This window comes from Papio anubis, chromosome 18 (assembly GCF_008728515.1).
Source record: "Papio anubis isolate 15944 chromosome 18, Panubis1.0, whole genome shotgun sequence".
NCBI classification, from domain to species: Eukaryota; Metazoa; Chordata; class Mammalia; order Primates; family Cercopithecidae; genus Papio; species Papio anubis.
This window is the reverse complement of record NC_044993.1, coordinates 32,875,814-32,893,914: the sequence shown is the minus strand read 5'-3', so window position 1 is coordinate 32,893,914 and position 18,101 is coordinate 32,875,814. Positions and strand designations below refer to the sequence as shown.

Here is an 18,101-nt window from a genome sequence, read left to right as displayed (position 1 = left end):
CCTGTCTTTTCTAGAGTATTTTTCATGTACCAGGCCCTCTGCTGGGTGCTTTTCCATAGGTTGTCTCATTTGATCCTCCCCAAATTCCCCTGGAGAAGGTACCATCATACCCATTTTACAAATGAAGACAATGAAGGCCAGGGAGGCAACCTGACTTGTTCAAGTTCTCTCTGCTACGAAATGTGAGAGCTGAGATCTGAACCTAGTAAGGTGTTCTTTCTTCCCTCTACCCTGCTGGTTATGGCCATAAAGTCAGGCAAGGAAAAACCACGGAAGGCTTCTTGGCGGAGGTGAGCTTGGTGCTCCATTACTCTGAGGGTCCCCTTCTTCCTGGAGGAAGGAGAGTCTATACGAATTTATGAGGCAGGAGAGTCTACAAGTAAATCGTTAATCCAGTTGAAAATATTAACGAGGCCATGGACGTGGTGAAGGGTCGAGTGACCTTGAGGATATGGGAAGTGACTACTCCACTTTCTCCCACCCAGTCCCTTCGGCAGGTGAGGCTGAATGAGATTCTGCTGGATTACTCCCGAGACGCTGCTCTCATCGTCATGTAAGTAGTACCTGGCTGGTGGGAGGACCAGTCTGTCAAGAGTCAGGTGTCTCAGCTCTGGGAAGGGGCTCAGCGGGGGCACCACAGAGGACCCGAGCCTTCCCCTGGGAAGCAGAAGGGCCAAAGTTCCCATAAACATAGCCCTGGTGATTCTCAGCACGTGGCTGGGTCTGAGCCCGGCCTATACCTGAGCTCCAGCTGGGAGAGGTCGAGGGCCTCACGTGTCCCAGGCATCAGTGACCGCCCCTTGTCATTGCTTTTTCCTGTTGGCTGCCTTTTCCTACCAAATTTCACTTGGCAAAGAGGGAACCCAGCTCTTTCCAGAGGGACATTGACTCCTGGTTGTTCAGGAATCACTTGGCCCTCCTTGGCTATCGGCCATTCCCAACTGATGTTGGTTCCAAGCCTGAGCAACAGAAACAGAGGCCTACCCCAGCCCTGGCTATTCCTACTGGACCCACGTCCAGTTCTGAGCCACCCCTGGGGTGTGTTAGCCAGGGCTGAGCAAGCAGAATGTGGGATGGAAGTGACAGCTATGCACCTAAGGTCTCAGGGTGGCTCTGCTCTCTCTGAGGCCTGTAAGAAGAACATGATCAGCCAGGCACAGTGGCTCACGCCTGTAATCCCAGCACTTTGGGAGGCTGAGGCGGGCGGATCACCTGAAGTCAGGAGGTCGAGACCAGCCTGACCAACATGGAGAAACCCTGTCTCTACTAAAAATACAAAATTAGCTGGGCATGGTGGCACATACCTGTAATCCCAGCTACTAGAGAGACTGAGGCAGGAGAATTGCTTGAACCTGGGAGGCAGAAGTTGCGGTGAGCCAAGGTCGCACCATTTCCCTCCAGCCTGGGCAACAAGAGTGAAACTCTGTCTCAAAAAAAAAAAAGAAAGAAAGAAGAAGAAGAACATGAGCAGCCAAGCCCTCAGCTCAGGGGACAAGGGGTCTTTGCCAAGGCAAGGAACTGGCCTCTCCTGCATTTCCTGGGGGCCAACCACCTGGGAATCAGACAGAAGGGATCTTTTGGCTCTGGTGGTGCAGCCCACTCCCAGACCTGTCACCATCTGACCCGGACTGCAGATGCCAGGTTCTGCAGAACAGCTGAAATGTCCGTGGGCTCTGCTTGTTCATATCCTGAAGCCAGGATCAACTACACAATTTGCAAGGCCTAGGACAAAACGAAAATGTGGGGCATCTTGCACAGAATATATTAAGAAGGTCAAGATGTGGCCTTCCCTTTCAAAGCAATCTCCCTTACATTCTCACATAGGATGTATGGAATTTGTTTTTTAAAAAATCTCATGGTGGTGGAAAGGAGGAGGGGTGGGGGTTCAACACAACTGATGATAGGTTGTTCATTGATATAGACAGATGATGATGTGGGCATGAAACTTCAGGGTATCATTTTTCAACATTCACCTGTTTGAACTTTTCCATAAATCTGCAAAATGCGTCCTGCCTTGGAGAGCAACTACAAGTGCCTCATCAGGCTTGCTTTTCTCTGGCAAGAAGGTCCCCAAAAACCTGTCACCACACGCTGTTCTAGGAAGATGTGCTCAGATAGGAGGGATCCTTCAGCTCTGGTGATAGAACCCATTCCCAGACTTGTCACCATCTGATCTGGACTGCAGATGCCAGGATCTAAGGATCTTAGATTCATGAGAGGAGACCTCAGAACAAGTGGTCCATTGAGGGTGATAAAAGCAATTCAAACTTATGTTCCCACTACTTCTGTTGCTTGAGTACTATATAAGTTGCATGCATCCCTTACTGCTGTGTCTGCAATACCCTCTTTCAGGAGAGCACCGGCAATGTTTCTTTTAGGTAGTGTAAGTGCCCCTTTGAGAAGATCAAAACAGCAAATGGGTTCAGACTGAAAATGGCCAATGGCTTCTAGCAGATAAGTAGATAAAGCTTGAGGATATGCATCCTCCTAGGTCTCACCAAAGGCTAGCAGCTAAGCAACCAGTTTGGAGACCTGACCTGGAGGTTTCTGGACCTCCAGTCTGTCTTAAGATGTCCATGAGGGTTTTTCCTCCCTGGCTGTCTGAGGATTGACCGCCATCATGAATGAATCAGTAAGTATCCAAACTAGGAAGGTCATGACCAACTGACTACTTCAGAGGAAACAAATGGTCATCTATGTCCTTCACCTGGGAAGGCAACAATACCTAAGATAGAAATTCAGGACAAACTAGCCAAAATGTACAAGACCACACTGAATATCATCTATGCATTTGGATTTAGAACTAATTTTGGTGGTGGGAAAACAACTAGCTTTGGCATAATTTATGATTCCTTGGATTATGCAAAGAAAAGTAAACCCAAACATAGACTTGAAAGACATGGCCTGTGTGAGAAGAAAAAGACCTCAAAAAAACAATGAAAGGAACGCAAGAACAGAATGAAGGAAATTACGGGGACTGTAAAGGCCACTGTTGGTGGCAAAAGGTAGGCTGGAGATTGGATCACAGCCAAAGGAGTAAAGGGACGGCAGTGATGTTATCTGCGGCCATTGTGGATTTTCTACAAGAAGATTAATAAACTAAAAACTCTCACGTGAAAAAAGATGCCCAGGAGAATTCAAAAGGCACTAGCACCAGTTACTCTTCATTGACAGGACAGAGGTAAAATTTTTGCTTTTACCAGTTAGCGGAATTTTGTCACCAGGAGAGTGGTTCAGGCAATTAGAAACGTGCTTGGGGCTGGGTGCGGTGGCTCACACCTGTAATTCCAGCACTTTGGGAGGCCAAGGCAGGTGGATCACTTGAGGTCAGGAGTTTGAGACCAGCTTAGCCAATATGGTGAAACCCCATCTCTACTAAAAATGCAAAAAATCAGCCAGGCCTGGTGGTGCACACCTGTAATCCCAGTTACTTGGGAGGCTGAGACAGGAGAATTGCTTGAACCTGGGAGGCAGAGGTTGCCGTGAGCCAAGATCGTGCGACCGCACTCCAGCCTGGATGACAGAGCTAGAATCGTGCTTGGATAATACTCAAACGCTACTTCCATACACTAAAGCAGCTTTCAGGAATCATGTCTTAGAACATTCAGGCTGGTATAGCAAAATACCATAGGCTGGGCTTATCAATAACAGAAATGTATTTCTCTAGAGGCTGGGAAGTCCTAGATGGAAGCTTGGTAAATTCAGAGTCGGAGGCAGGGCTGCTTTCCTGACTCATGGATGGGCCTCCTTGCTGTGTCCTCACTTGGTGGAAGGAGCCAGGGAGCTCTCTGGGGCCTCTTTATAAGAGCTCTAATCCTATTCATAGGTCACAGGGCTCCACTCTCATAACCTCATCATCTCCCAAAGGCCCCACCTCCTAAAATCATCACCCTGGGGATATGGATTTCAACATGTGAATTTTGGGGGGACATGAATATTCAGACTGTAGCAAAGGGTTCTGACTTATAGTTTCTGTTCTTCCCAGTCACTGCCTAGGTCCCAGTAGACAGTAGAGCATGCAGAATTGTTCGTGATTCCTAATATCCTATGCAGTGTGCAAACCCTTCTTAGCAGATGAGTGTAAGAGCACAGAAGTCTAACAACAGACCAGAAACAGACCATTGTCAGTCTGCCCCTGGGACACAGTATTCCTCATGCCCTGATGTCCCTAATGCCAGTGTGTGCTTTATTTATTTTTTAAAGAATGATTGCATTTATTTCTCAGATAGTGATATAACTTTTTTTTTTTTTTTTTTTTTTTTTTTGAGACAGAGTCTCACTCTGTCGCCAAAGCTTGAGTGCAGTGGTGTGATCTCAGCTAACTGCAACCTCCGCCTCCTGGGTTCAAGTGATTCTCCTGCCTCAGTCTCCCAAATACTGCTACCTTACCCGGCTAATTTTTTGTATTTTTAGTAGAGATGGGGTTTCACCATGTTGGCCAGGCTGATCTCGAACTGCTGACCTCAGGTGATCCACCCACCTCAGCCTCCCAAAGTGCTGGGATTACAGGCGTTAGCCATGGTGCCCGGCTGCAGATACTGATATAATTTATAGTGTAGTCAATTGGGTTGAACTGTCACTTGCAACACTTTCTTGTGTGACTTAAGGCATTAAAAAAAAAAAAAAAAGAATGTCAAGATGGTGACAGCAGGGCATTAGACAAACAAGGGACCCTCCTGAGCAGAAGGCCCCATGTGACTGTGCTGGTTGCACACTGAGGCAGCTGGCTCCGCCCAGAACAATGCTTCCTGGGGCTTTAGGGACATATTTTTTTTTGTACAAAGAAAGTGCTCCATGTTTCCTTGGAGAACAGCGATAAGGAAAGGGGCTGGGCTTATCTCCAGACCTCTTGCCAACACCTGGCAGAGAATGTTCCTAGGGCAAGGTTGGTCCAGGGTGAGGGCTGGGTCCGAGTGCGAGACAGTGGAAATGGCTTCGTCCTGGGATGCCTCCCCAGACTCTTCCTTGGGTATGGTGCCTGGTGGGTGTGCATGGGTGTGCCAGACCACAGCTTGACGTGCCACCTCTGTTCAGAGAGGCATGTGGGCATTTTGTCTATGCCATTAGCCCACTGTGTGGCCTTGGGTAAGACCCCATATCTCTCTAGCCTCAGTTTCCCTAATTATAAATAGTTAACAAAAGTATTTCCAAGATTCTCTTTCATGCTAACATGCTGTGATTCTAAGTTTATTTGTCATTAAAATGAGTCAATCTCAGCTGGGCTTAGTGGCTTATGCCTGTAATCCCAGCACTTTGGGAGGCTGAGGCTGAAGGATTGATCAAGCTCAGGAGTTGAAGACCAGCCTGTGCAACATAGTGAGACCCTGTCTGTACCAAAAAAAAAAAAAAAAAAAAGAATCAGTCTCTCAGTCTCTTAAGCCATAAGATGAAGAATTTCATCCCAGGAGGTGACCATCTATTGGAATCTCTCCCTTCCCACCCCCCATCCCCACCACCGTCCCCCAAACTCACAGGGAAAACCAATCCCCCACCCACCAGCCTTTGTGGGGTTCACCGATACAAGTAATTATAAATCCAGTGACCCAAGAGAAGACCCCTGCCCAGGGCATCCCACCCCATGCCAGTAGCTACAGCTGTTGCCCAAAGAGGCCCCAGCTATTGGGCCACGTCCACCGGGAGGACAGAGCAGCTGCATCTTTCCATCACTAATCTCCAACCTGGAGCCATGCCTAGTGTTTCTCTACAAGTTCAGTCAGAGGGTCTGCTTCATCAGAACTACCAGGGGACTGTGGAAAATGCAAGTTCCTCAGTGCCTTCCAGACCAGGCTCTAGGGTGGAGCCCAGAAATTCTGAGGAAGGGGAAACAAAAAATCTCCCAAGCCTTCGTGAAATGATCAGATCACATTGTCTAGCATTTGGGAGAGCGTGCTTGGGGCATTTTCTAGAGCGGGTTTGAGGCAGCACTTGGTCGACTGCTGTTCACTAATCAGTGGGTTATCCAATGGCCCCAAGTTTGAGCTCAGCTACCCCAGCACAGCTGATAAACCAGCCTCATAAAGAGCCCAACAACCTTTGACTAGCCTAGCAACATATTCCTGTTGGGTCCAGATGCCTCTTTTTTTCTAAAAACACTCCCTCCTCAAAGCCAAACAGCAATAATCAAAATAGTAATAATCAACATTGCATTTTATGGCTTGGGCCTCTATATGATACTCAAGGCATCAGGCCTTATGAATTTGCAAAGCCCTAATTTTAAGACAGCGTCTCACTCTGTCACCCAGGGTGGAGTGCAGTGGCAGGATCTCAGCTCACTGCAACCTCTTTGTTTTTTTTTTTGTTGTTGTTGTTGTTGTTGTTTCTCTTTTTGGGCCTCTTTGGTCCTATAATTTTCTTTGTTTTTGAGGCGGGGTCTTACTCTGTCACCCAGGCTAGAGAGCAGTAGTGAGATCTCAACTCACTGCAACCTCCACCTCCCGGGACTCAAACAATCCTCCTACCTCAGCCTCCAGAGTAGCTGGGACTACAGGCACATGCCACCAGGCCTGGCTAGTTTTTTGTATTTTTTATGGAGACAGGGTTTTACCATGTTGGCCCAGGCTGATCTCCAACTCCTGAGCTCAAGCAATCTACCTGCCTTGTCCTCTCAAAATGCTAGGATTACAGGCATGAGCCACTGTGCCTGGCCTCAAAACTCTATTATAATCACCCCCTCACTCCTACTTTAGAGATGAGGAAGCAGCTTCAGAGGAGTTAAGCAGCTTGGCCAGGGTCTTGCAGACAGGAAGTGGGAATTGCATCTGGAGCTTGTGACTGTGGTTCTGATGCAGGGCTGTCTTTCACATCTAGGTTAGATCTGAAGCCGCCTTTCTTTGTGGCTAAGAGATGTAATTCTGAAAAAAAAAATGTTCCTTTGTTCTGGAACAGCTTTATTTCTGAAGATTAGTAGCTCAAGGCGTGCACATCCTATGAGCAGGAATACAGCACGTCAGTGATTGGTGTGGGGGCGGGGTGATTTTAAAGACAGCTGTCTCTTGGACAGGTGGACAGGCTCTGCTGGGGGAGGGAACTCCCAGCTGAAGCTTAAAAGTCCACCGCAGGGGTGATGGGTGTTCCCCACCCCCATGATGCAGGCACCATTTCTCTCGTGGCCTTTGACGTTTCTGAATTCAGTCCCTGAAATCATGTACTGCTTCCTGGATGGCGTTGTCTGCCTCTTGCATAACTGATCGGTCAGGAGACTTTGGTCTCAGTAGTCCTATGTCCCTTCCCCCTGGAAAGTCACTAAATATTTGAACTCAGATGACTATAGCTTAATGAAATGGCCTTGGGCCAACCCTCCTTCCCTAATTTTTGAGACCTTTTTTGTTTGTTTGTTTGTTTTGAGACTGTCTCATTCTGTTGCCCAGGCTGCAGTGCAGTGGCGCAATCACGCTTACCGCAGCCTCGACCTCCCAGGCTCAAATGATCCTCCTGCCTCAGCTTCCTGAGTAGCTGGGACCACAGGCGTGCGCCATCATGCCCAACTAATTTTTGTATTTTTTGTAAAGACAGGGTCTCACCATGTTGCCCAGGTTGGTCTCAAACTCCTGAGCTCAAGTGATCCACCCGCCTCGGGCTCCCAAAGTGCTGGGGTTACAGGCGTGACCACGCCCGGCCCAGGACATTGCTTTTTAAAGGCGGGTAGGGCTTGTCCCAGGTGAAGCTTTGTGGATGGAACTTCAAGTATGACATAGCTGTTTAGGATCCCAGTTACCCTTCTCAGAGGAGGTTGGAGTTGCTGTGAGCAGAGGCTGCTGCGGAGGGAAGATGCCAAGACCTCGGTTCAAGTTCCAGTTTTGCTGCCACTGGCTTAGCTGTCACGTGCTGGTCAGTACTAAGTGCTGATGACAGCTGCTGACCTTACGGAGCGCTCACTGTGTGCCAGGCATTGTGCTGTGCCTGCGTGTGCTTTGCCGGCTTTAGCGTCGCAAACATCCTGAGAGGGAGGTTTTTGTGTTCTTGCTTTAGAGAAGAGAAACTCTGCAAAGGTCATCTGGCTGAGGAAGTGGCAAAGCCACGACTCAGATGCCAGAGCCTGGCTCTGATCTCAGTGCTCCAGCATCCTCCTCCTGCCCCAGTTCCCCCAGCTGTGAAGGAGAATGGTGCTGCGGGCCCTGCCCATTCCCTAGGGGGATGTACTTGGGGAAAACAGACATTCAAGTGAGTTGCACGGAAGGTGCTGGTGCTCCAACTTCACGTGGCACCAGCTGGACCTGGGAGACCCTGCTGGAGCTCAGAGACCCTCCCGAAGCCCAGAGCTGGGCAGCTGTGGCCATCCCAATGCATTTTTGGAATTCTCCAGATAGTAGAAAAGTCACTTCCTGAAATAGTTGGAAGACATGGCTGAACAGCATTCCCAGGGCATCTTTTTATTCACACAGCATTGCACAGTTAAGAGAAGGGGCCTCCCCATAGGCAGTGGTGGAGTCTTGCTCCCAGGGCCTCCTGCACAGGGCAGGAGGCAGGACAAGACCACCGAGCTGGACAATGAATGAACAGGAACATATCACATTGCTGTGGCCACAGGCTGGCACAGGGCTGAAGAGGCAAGCCTGGCATGAGGTGGGTGGCCTGATGGGAAAGGGTCGCCCACTTAACAAATATATAACTAAGCCCGACTGTATCAGACTGTGTTCTGGGCACTGGGAAAAGGGGGGTGAACAAGACAGATCAGGCCTGCTTGTGAGCGAACATTCTAATGTGGGGAGACAAGCACATAAATCGGAAGATGCTGTTGGGGCTGTGGAGGGCTCTGAAGACAGTAAAGTGGGATGATGTGAGGAAGAGGCGTGGGCGGCCTGCCCTGGAGAAGTGACCAGGGAAGGAGGTGGGTGAACTTGCCTGACTCAAAGGAAGTGACCAGGTGCAGAGCTGGGGCTGCTCTTCCCGCTGGGTGGGGAGAACGTCAAGTGCAAAGGTTGGAGGCAGAAGTGAGCTTGGCGTTTTTTTAGGAATGGAAAGAAAGCCACAGGGCATCGGGGGTGAGCAAGGCAAGGGTGGGAGGAGGTGAGGTCGTTGGCTTGGCAAGGACTAGATCCCACGGGGCTTGTGGGCCATGGCTTTGTTTGGAAACGCTTCACGGCAGAAGGTCCATTCTGGGTCATGTTTGTGCGGAAAGTGGGGAGGTCATTCTTAGGGTGGGTGGAAGGAGCTCTGAGGGACAGTAAACAGACTCACTGTTCTGAAAACAAACCAGGAGCTGGGCGTGTGGAGAGGCCCCATGGTAATCTCTCCTCTGCCACTTTTTCATGCTTTGCAGCACTTTGCCCATAGGGAGGAAGGGGGAGTGCCCCAGCTCTCTGTACATGGCGTGGCTGGAGACCCTGTCCCAGGACCTCAGACCTCCAGTCATCCTGATCCGAGGAAACCAGGAAAACGTGCTCACCTTTTACTGCCAGTAACTCCAGGCTTGGCCATCCCTGTCCACGGCTCTGGGTGCGTGGGATGAGTTGGAACTCGGCTGCCTCCAGTCCACAGGGATGAGACTCATGTTGTGTTGCACTTTAAGTGGCAGCATCTGATGATCTCACCGAAAAAGATGGTAGATTTCCAAATCTGGCTGGACTCCACTTCCATGGGACACATTCTCTGGGTCTTGATTTTATGGGCTAGAGAAACAGCAGATGGAGCTGCAAGGAAAACTCTCTAAAGGATCCTATTCCTTTTAAACACTTTCTTTTGATTTTGATGACCATTAATTAAGAGTTCAGTCTTTGATTTGTATGCAAATTGGAGTCTAAATGCTGGGTGTGAATCTTGACAGTTTCTACAGACCTTCCTGGGTGAAAGTTCCTAAACCATGCCCTGCTTCCTCCAGTAGGAGAATGGCAGCCCCACCTGTAGGACCTACAGGTTCTCTAAGGAATGCAGGGCTCTCTCTGAGCCTCCATAGCCAGGCAATTTTTTTTTTTTTTTTTTTTTTTTTGAGATGGAGTTTTTTTTCTCTTGTCGCCCAGGCTGGGGTATAATGGCACGATCTCAGGTCACTGCAACCTCCGCCTCCCGGGTTCAAGCATTTCTTCTGCCTCAGCCTCCCGAGTAGCTGGGATTACAGCAACAGCCACCACGCCCAGCTAATTTTTGTATTTTTAGTAGAGATGGGGTTTCACCATGTTGACCAGGCTGGTCTCGAACTCCTGACCTCAGGTGATCCACCCGCCTCGGTCTCCCAAAGTCCTGGGGTTACAGGCCTGAGCCACTGTGCCCGGCCCAGGCAAATTTCTCACTCCTGTCACCTTCAATAATGGGTCTTTGATGTCTTCACTGGTTCTTTAGACGAGGGACTTTTTGAACTTTTTTGGTTGCAACCCACAGTAAGAAATATATTTCACACTGAGACTTGCAACGCACACACACAGAAATGGCAAAAACAAAAATGTCACAAAACAATACTTACCCTTCCCTGGGGGACGTCCTCCAGTATGTTCTGTTCTATTTATTTTTCACTGTTGGTTACAATCCAATAAAATGACTTTGGGATCCACTCATGGGTGGGGACCCACACATTTGAAAGGCATGGCCACCTTTCTGTTGTGCCCTGCATTTGTCCACACACAGGGAGTCCAGCTGAGCTGGGTGTCATTGCCATTTTCCCAGCTCATCTTACGGGGAAGAAAAGCAGATTGACAGAACACATGAGGAGGGGTATTGGTGGCAGGAGAGTCAAAAAAGCGTTTTAAAGAAGGGGCAAGGTTGAAGGAGTCTAGTGGCAAGGGGTAAGATTTCAGGCATGGTTAAGAACAGAGGACAAGGATGTTAAGAACAGAGGGATGTAGAGATGGCAAGGTTGGCAAGGATCAGAAAGGCAGGAGCAGGTCCAAGCCAGCTCAAGACCAGGTGAAAGGAGAGGGGAGGAGGAGCCACCTGCAAGAGATGGAAAGAGCAGGCGGTAGAAGGGGCTAGCAGGGAAGGGGCTGTTAAAAGTGGGGTTGGAGGTGGGAGAGAAGCTGGGACAAGGGAGATGGAGAAAGGACCTATACCTGGCTCACAGAAGGCATTCAGGTCACGACACATTGAACATCCCCAGTGTTTGAGCCCCCAAAGCTAGGGTGCAAGAGCACTGGCATCAAATGCCAGTGGGTGAGGCCGAGCGAAAGGGTATTTGCAGCTCTAGACATAACCAAGAAGCATAAAGGTGAGTTGTTTGGTGGTACGACTGCCTGTGCCTTCTTCTGATGGCTCTGGGGTGGCTGAAGGAACAGACACCTTTGGGTTTCGTCAGCCTCCTCCAAGACTGCTGCAGTGCCTACACTTTAGACTTCAGAAGGAGACTAAAGACCTGTAGAATTTAGAAGGAGATCTGAAGTCTCCTTTTTGGAGTTACAACCCAAAGGATGTTAGCATTTCTCAGGTCATCCCACTGCAAAGCCCAGAAGGCTTGGGCCTCCCAGGCTGTTCTAAAGCCCCACTGTCTGACTGCCTTAGGGCCTGCTGCGAGGGACTGGGGCCTGGCCAAGCTGACTGGGAACAGCTCTCCTGCTCCGAGGGACCTGGAGGATGGGCCTGCCTCCGAGCCATTGAGCTGGACCCTGGGACAGTTCTTAACTCCAGATAAGGGGAAGCATCCATTAGGGAATTCTGGCCTTTCTAGAGCCATATGGAAAACAATTTTCTGGTTCTTCAAACCTCAAGGAGTCCTTGGTCCGAAAAACAGAGAATGTTTTGGCTTTGGGTGTCAAAAAAAAAAAAAAAAATTCATGATGTCAGAAATACTATGTTTTTAACAATAATAATAGTTTTGTTAAAAAAAAAAAAAAAAAGCTTTAACAGCGAGGCCATAAACAATGAAATGAATAAAAGCTATGGTCACTCAGTCAACGGAACTTATTTGTTTTGGAACACACTGTTTTTCAACTCTGCTGAGTGTTTTGAAAAAAATTAACTATTGTTTTTCCAACCCTGGATTGAACTTTTCTCGGAGCCCCTACTGGTTCTGCAGGTCATAGTGCCAGATTTCGACATAAATATTTATAGGAGCCACTTATTTTCCCTTTGATTCTCTTCCATGCATTTGCAGACTCACGGGGAACCATTTTTGTCAGCCTTTATCAAAGTCTCCCAGCATTTCCCATCTTGCCTGACACAGAGAGGTAACAGGTTGAGTGGAAGGAGCCATGGCGAGGCCACCAGGAGACTGGGATTTGAGTTTCAATGTCTCCCAAAAACTGGCTGTGTGACCTCAGATATGCCCCTTCACCTCTCTGGGAGGCCTCCAGTCAATGAAATGAAAGAATTGGACCAGAACAGGTGTCCCCAGCCAGCTGACCTGACAGTGACTGCTGTTTGGCCCAGGAGTGGTTGACAAAAATTGTGGCTGCATCAGGAGGTGGGGGTTAAGGGGAAGCGGTACACATTCCTTGGTCACCCCCAACCCACTACCCTTCCCAGCCCACCACTTTCTACTCCCCTGTGGTGTGAGCCTTTGGATCCAAGGATTTTGAGTTTCTCTAGATCATTATTTGGCCTATTAGGGTAAGAGATATAGGGCCACACTGCCTCTCTGTCCCTGCCTTTGGATGACAAAATGCTTCCCATTTAGGAGTTTGTGCGGTAGGAAGTACTATCCTCCTCTGTGCTGGCAGAGGAGGGAACCATCAGGGTCAGGGCCAGCCTCAGCCCCAGTGGCCGCCCCAGCAGGGGCTCCTCCCATCTCTCCCCTGGGATCCACTGCCCAGTTAGCTCCCAGTTTTGCCCTCTGCATTTCAGCCTCCAGATTTAGTATCCTCCCTCAGTGCCTGCCCAGACTTGCTATGACTTTGAAGTAATTACAGTACCACCTATTTTTCACCCAATGGGATCTTTGGGCTCTGCTTACCCAGGCAAAAAGCTGTGGGCCGCCTTAGCACATGGAGAGTCTCTGTGCAGATGAATTTCCTTCTAAACCCCTGCCTGGACTGTCTAGAGTGGTAAGGGGCAGGAGGGGTTCACAGGGATGAGACCAGCTGGATGTTCCAGAAGAATCGCCTGGCTGGGAGGCCTTCAGGCACATGCAAAGCAGCCAGGTTTGGTTCATAGCTGCGTACAGCTCAGGATGTCAGGGAAAAAATGCTGCCAACTCCAAGAACGTTCACAGAAATGGGGCGCAGGAAAGCCCAGCCACCGGCTTCATTGGTAATTTCCCACTTGAAGTGAGGTTTCATCCTGTGACCGAAAGCAAAAGTACAACATACGCACCCACTTCCTAAAAGGGAGTCATCACAAATACAGTTCTATAAATACTCTCAGGAGAAGCAGCTGGCTGGGAGGCCAGAGAGCAAAATGTCTGATAGATGAAAGACAGTAGCAAGAAAGGACAAGTGGTTTTATTCTAACTCATAAATAAACTTACAAATAAAACATTCTATGTTTGCAAAGGAGGGAGCAAACACATAAGGTCAAGGGTATTAGGAAAGTCTTTATAGGGAACATGGTGTACAAAAGGGGTACACATTCCTTGGTCACCCCCAACCCACTGCCCTTCCCAGCCCACCACTTCCTACTCCCCTGTGGTGTGAGCCTTTGGATCCAAGGATTTCGAGTTTCTCTAGATCATTTTTTGGCCTAATAGGTTCCAGAGATTGGTGGGATTCAATAGAAAGACAGAAATGAGAGCTGGGGTGGGAAGAAGGCTTTCCGGGCAGCAGGGGTAGCTTGAGCAAAAGACAGAGTAAGGATTGCCCTGGGCATGTTTGGAGAACAAGAAACAAGCCAGTTCCTGGAGTGTGAGGCAAGTGTGCGTAGGAAAGTAAGACTGGGCCAGGCGCGGTGGCTCATGCCTGTAATCCCAACACTGTGGGAGGCCAAGGCAGGGTGATCACCTGAGCCTATGAGTTTGAGACCATCCTGGGCAACATGATGAAACCCTATCTTTACAAAACAAACAAACAAACAAAAAAAAACTGGATGTGGTGGTACACACCTGTGGCTTCAGCTACTCCAGAGGCTGAGGTGGGAGGATCGCTTGAACCTGGGAGGTTAAGGCTGCAGTGCTGTAATTGTGCCACTGCTCTCCAACCTGGGTGACAGAGCAAGACTCTATCTCAAAAAATAATAATAATAATAATAATAATAACAAATAAAAAAAGAGGAGGAGAAGTAGCAGTCATGTAATATGAAGGGCAGAGTAGCAGGCTTAATGCTGAAGGGAAAGAGAAAGCAAATTGATTTGAGTTTGGTACGTTAAGTGTGAGAATGCCCAGGTGGTCAGAACTGTGGTCTGGGAGCCTGGGAAGAGCTCAACGTGCTCCCTGTTAGCCTGCAGCTCTTTGAGAGCAGTGACCGTAAACAGATTTGGGAGTCATGGTCATGGTCAGGGACATGGAAGTCATAGCTTGGGTGAGATCAAGAGAGAAAGTACAAAGAAAGAACAGGGCTAGACCTTGGGAAGGGCTATATTTAGGAGGCAGAGTGAAGAAGAGTCAGTGGTGAGGCAGACTTGAAAAGAGCATTGGAGGGACAGGAAGAAAACTCAGACCACCAAGGAGGCACCAGAGAAGGAGATGAAAGAAGCTCAGAGTCGACCACGTAGTACCTGTCTGCAAAGGGGCTGGAGCTACTGAAGGTGCTGTTGAATTTGGGGTTGTGGCATCACTGGGAGCCTTGCAGCAAATAATTAGGTAAAGCGGCAGGTCAAGGGCCAGGGATTGAGGAATGAATTTGTAGACGGGAAAAGAAAACAGCAGCCCTGCTTAGAGACTTCATACTTGAGTAAGTCAGCAATGGAGATATTGAGGGAAACAGAGTGGAAACCCGAGGGAATAGTAGACTCAAGGAGAGGTGCTTTGACTGTTGTTATCATAGGGCGTGTATTAGGGAATGCTAAGCTATGCTGCAGTAACAAATTGCCCTCTCAGTGTGAGAGGCTTACATGACAAAGTTCGGTTTCTGTTACAAATATTCCTACCACAGTCAGGCAGCTCTTCAGGGTTCCTCTTCTCCACATCAGGACTCAACGATCAAAATTACTCCTGTCTTGGGAAGCCACCACCTTGACCAGTAGCTTCCAGCTCACTGAAGCAGCAAAAAGAGAGCTGGAGGGTCACGCACTGGCTTTTAAATGCTTCCACCCAGAAGGGACGTTATTTATTTCCACTCAAAGCCCATTAGCCAAAGCCAAATAGTCACATGGCTCTACCTAACTGCAAGAGTGCTGTGAAATTTGGGGGAAGATGTGAATATTCATTGAACAATAAATGTCTCTGTTACAGAGTGAGGATGAGTAATAGAGACCTGAGTGTATCGATAGGTCACAGGGGAGAGATTGACGATGCAAGGAAAAGAATAACTACAGAAAAGGTAGCGATGATGAATCAACAAAATGCGGGGGCATTTTTTCCACACAGCAGGAAAGGTGTAGCTGAAGTCTGGTAGCCCTGGGGTGCAAAACTCTCAGGACCCTTGCCCTTGTGATCTGCCCTAGCAGGGCCCCTGAGCACCAGGTCAGAAAGCAAACATGGAAATTGCAGGTGACATGTTCCCCAGCAATGGGGCTGGCCAAGCAAAGAGGGAAGGACAAGGCACGAGGGAGGGATTCAAGAAGGATGCCCGTGAGCTCCCAGGTGGATGGGGAGACCGGAAGTGAGCTGCAAGACTTGACAAGACTTGAAATGCTAGTAGCATAAAGACAAAAAGAACCTGCAGGCTGGGCGTGGTGCCTCATGCTTGTAATCCCAGCACTTTGGGAGGCCAAGGCAGGCGGATTACTTAAGGCCAGGAGTTTGAGACCAACCTGGCCAACACGGTGAAAACCCGTCTTTATGGAAAAAAAAAAAAAATTAGCCAGGCACGGTGGTGGCCACCTGTAATCCCCGCTACTCAGGAGGCTGAGGCAGGAGAATCGCTTGAATCCAGGAGGCAGAGGTTGCAGTGAGCCAAGATGGTGTCACCGCACTCCAGCCTGGGCCACAGAGCGAGACTCTGTCTCAAAAAACCCCAAAACAACAACAGCAACAAAAACATGCAGTGGGCCGGGCACAGTAGCTCACACCTATAATCCCTGCCCTTTGGGAGGTCAAGGCAGGCAGATCACTTAAGGTCAGGAGTTCTAGACCAGCCTAGTCAACATGCTAAAACCCCCATCTCTACTAAAAATGCAAAAATTAGCCAGGCGTGGTGGCATGCACCTGTAGTCCCAGCTACTTGGGGGCTGAGGCAGGAGGATGGTTTGAACCAAGGAGGTTGAGCCTGCAGTGAGCTGAGATGGTGCCACTGAACTCCAGCCTGGGTAACAGAGTGAGACCCTGTCTCAAAAACAAACAAACAACAACAACAAAGAAGATTATGCAGTCGATGTGGGAGACGGGGAGATGGAGAAGAACGAAGTTTGTGGTCAGTACATGTGCACTTCACAGCTTGACATTCTGGAGAAACTAAACATCTTGAGCACACCAAACTCTAAGGTGTCCACCATTTGCCTATGAGGTCTACAAAGGTGGGACTTGAGATGCACCTTTTAGTTGCTGGATGGGAGGGAGACCAGGGGAGGGCCCAGGGCAGCTGGAGGGGACTCAGGGTGGGGACTGTGGACCCAACAGGCACAGGGGTATTTCAATATCTTAACTGCTGAAATAGCTGAAAGACTGCACGTCAGCTTTGAGGGTGAACATATCTGACTCATCTCTTACCCTAGGGTGCAGCACAGGTTAGCAGAGTAGACACCCAATAAATGTTTGCAGAATGAATGAATGAAGAACAAATGAATGGATCATACCAATGGGTGGTAGAGCAAAGTGGAGACAAGATAAAGGGAAGTGAGCTAAGTATCGTGAGAGTGTGAGCTGGACGCTGGAGTTGTTAAGGTGGGCAAGGGGTGGAGGGGAAGCCTGTGAGCCAGTTGTCAAAGTGCTGAGTGAGATCTTGAGAGAGAGCCCTGGAGGTCAACAGGTTGTACTTGCAGACAGGTAAACCTTCAGATCAGAAAAGAGAGCTGAATGATGACAGCACATGGACATGTGGGAGGTAATGACACACACTGGGGCCTGTCAGTGTGGGAGGAGGGTGAGGGGAGGGAGAGCACTGGGAAGAATAGCTAATGGATGCTGGACTTAATACCCAGGTGGCTGGGTGCGGTGCTCATGCCTGTAATCCCAGTACTTTAGGATGCCGAGGCAGGCAGATTGCTTGAGGCCAGGAGTTTGAGACCAGCCTGGCCAACATGGTAGAACCCTATCTCTACTAAAAATACCAAAAATTAGCCAGGCATGGTGGTGGGCACCTGTAATCCCAGCTACTTGGGAGGTTGAGGGAGGTGAATCTCTTGAATCTAGAAGGCGGAGGCTGCAGTGAGCCGAGATTGCACCACTGCACTCCAGCCTGGGTGACAGTGAGACCCCATCTCAAAAAAAAAAAAAAAAAAAGAAAAAGAAAAAGAAAAAGAAATACCCAGGTGATGGGATGATCTCTGCGGCAAACGACCATGGCACACATTTACCTACGTAACAAAGCTGCATAACCTGTTCATGTACCCCAGAACTTAAAATAAAAGTTGAAATAAAAAAGAAAAGAAAAGGATGCTAAGATATGCACCAAATCAGATGCAGGTATGCTCTTATAAGCACACCTAGGAGGTGGGCTGGGTGGGAAGAGCCTCCTTCAGTGGGGTGATATTCCGGGTCCTTTCCTGGAAAAAGACAGGGTTGGTTAATGTCAGACATACTAGGGGGAGAGGACTGGAGCCTGTACACAAAGAACTACATACACCGAGGGGTTAATTCCAGAGATCTCAGTGATGGATATGGGCCTAGGGCAGGAAAGGCCAACTGGGCCACTTCAGAGATAAGAGTTGGAGGAATAAATGCAGGTGTTTGCAATGGGCTGATAAAGACAGGAGGGTAAGTCCGGGACTTAATGTGAGGGCTGAGCAGGCAGAAATAAATTCACGGAGGAGAACAGAAAGTTCCACCATTTGAACAAAAATGTTGCCTTACGCTATTTCTGGTGTCTTACGCATCTTTGCTGAAATGCTGGGTCTAGTCCTCTGAAGTCAGCTTGGGGAAGGTGGGACTTTTCCTGGGGGAAGAAAGAAAGAAACTAACACGGGTTCAAAATCCTACTTAGGGTACAGAATATTCTGTGTACAAGAAAACGTACATGAGGCCGGGCACCGTAGCTTACGCCTGAAATCC

The 18,101-nt window shown here is 48.9% G+C and overlaps 1 protein-coding gene and 1 pseudogene across 9 annotated transcripts in view; both read left to right on the top strand.

Moving 5' to 3' along the window:
* The window catches only part of SLC12A3 (solute carrier family 12 member 3), a 56,974-nt gene extending 38,873 nt beyond the window's left edge, over positions 1 to 18,101 (top strand). For 3 of the 8 annotated variants that reach the window (XM_009196490.4, XM_003916917.5, XM_003916918.5), the window contains exons 25-26: positions 486 to 553; positions 9,260 to 10,516. In XM_009196490.4, the coding sequence (XP_009194754.2) occupies positions 486 to 553; positions 9,260 to 9,401 (210 nt within the window). In that variant the 3' untranslated portion in view covers positions 9,402 to 10,516. Of the gene's footprint in view, positions 1 to 485; positions 554 to 1,127; positions 1,165 to 9,259; positions 10,517 to 18,033 lie in introns of those variants that run through there. The other 5 variants (XM_031658232.1, XM_009196492.4, XM_009196491.4 and 2 more) reach the window with 3 other exon arrangements.
* On the top strand, positions 1,395 to 10,512 carry LOC103880465 (annotated as a pseudogene). Its single transcript, XR_641501.4, has 2 exons — positions 1,395 to 3,181; positions 9,260 to 10,512. The product of XR_641501.4 is annotated as a 40S ribosomal protein S24 pseudogene (transcript).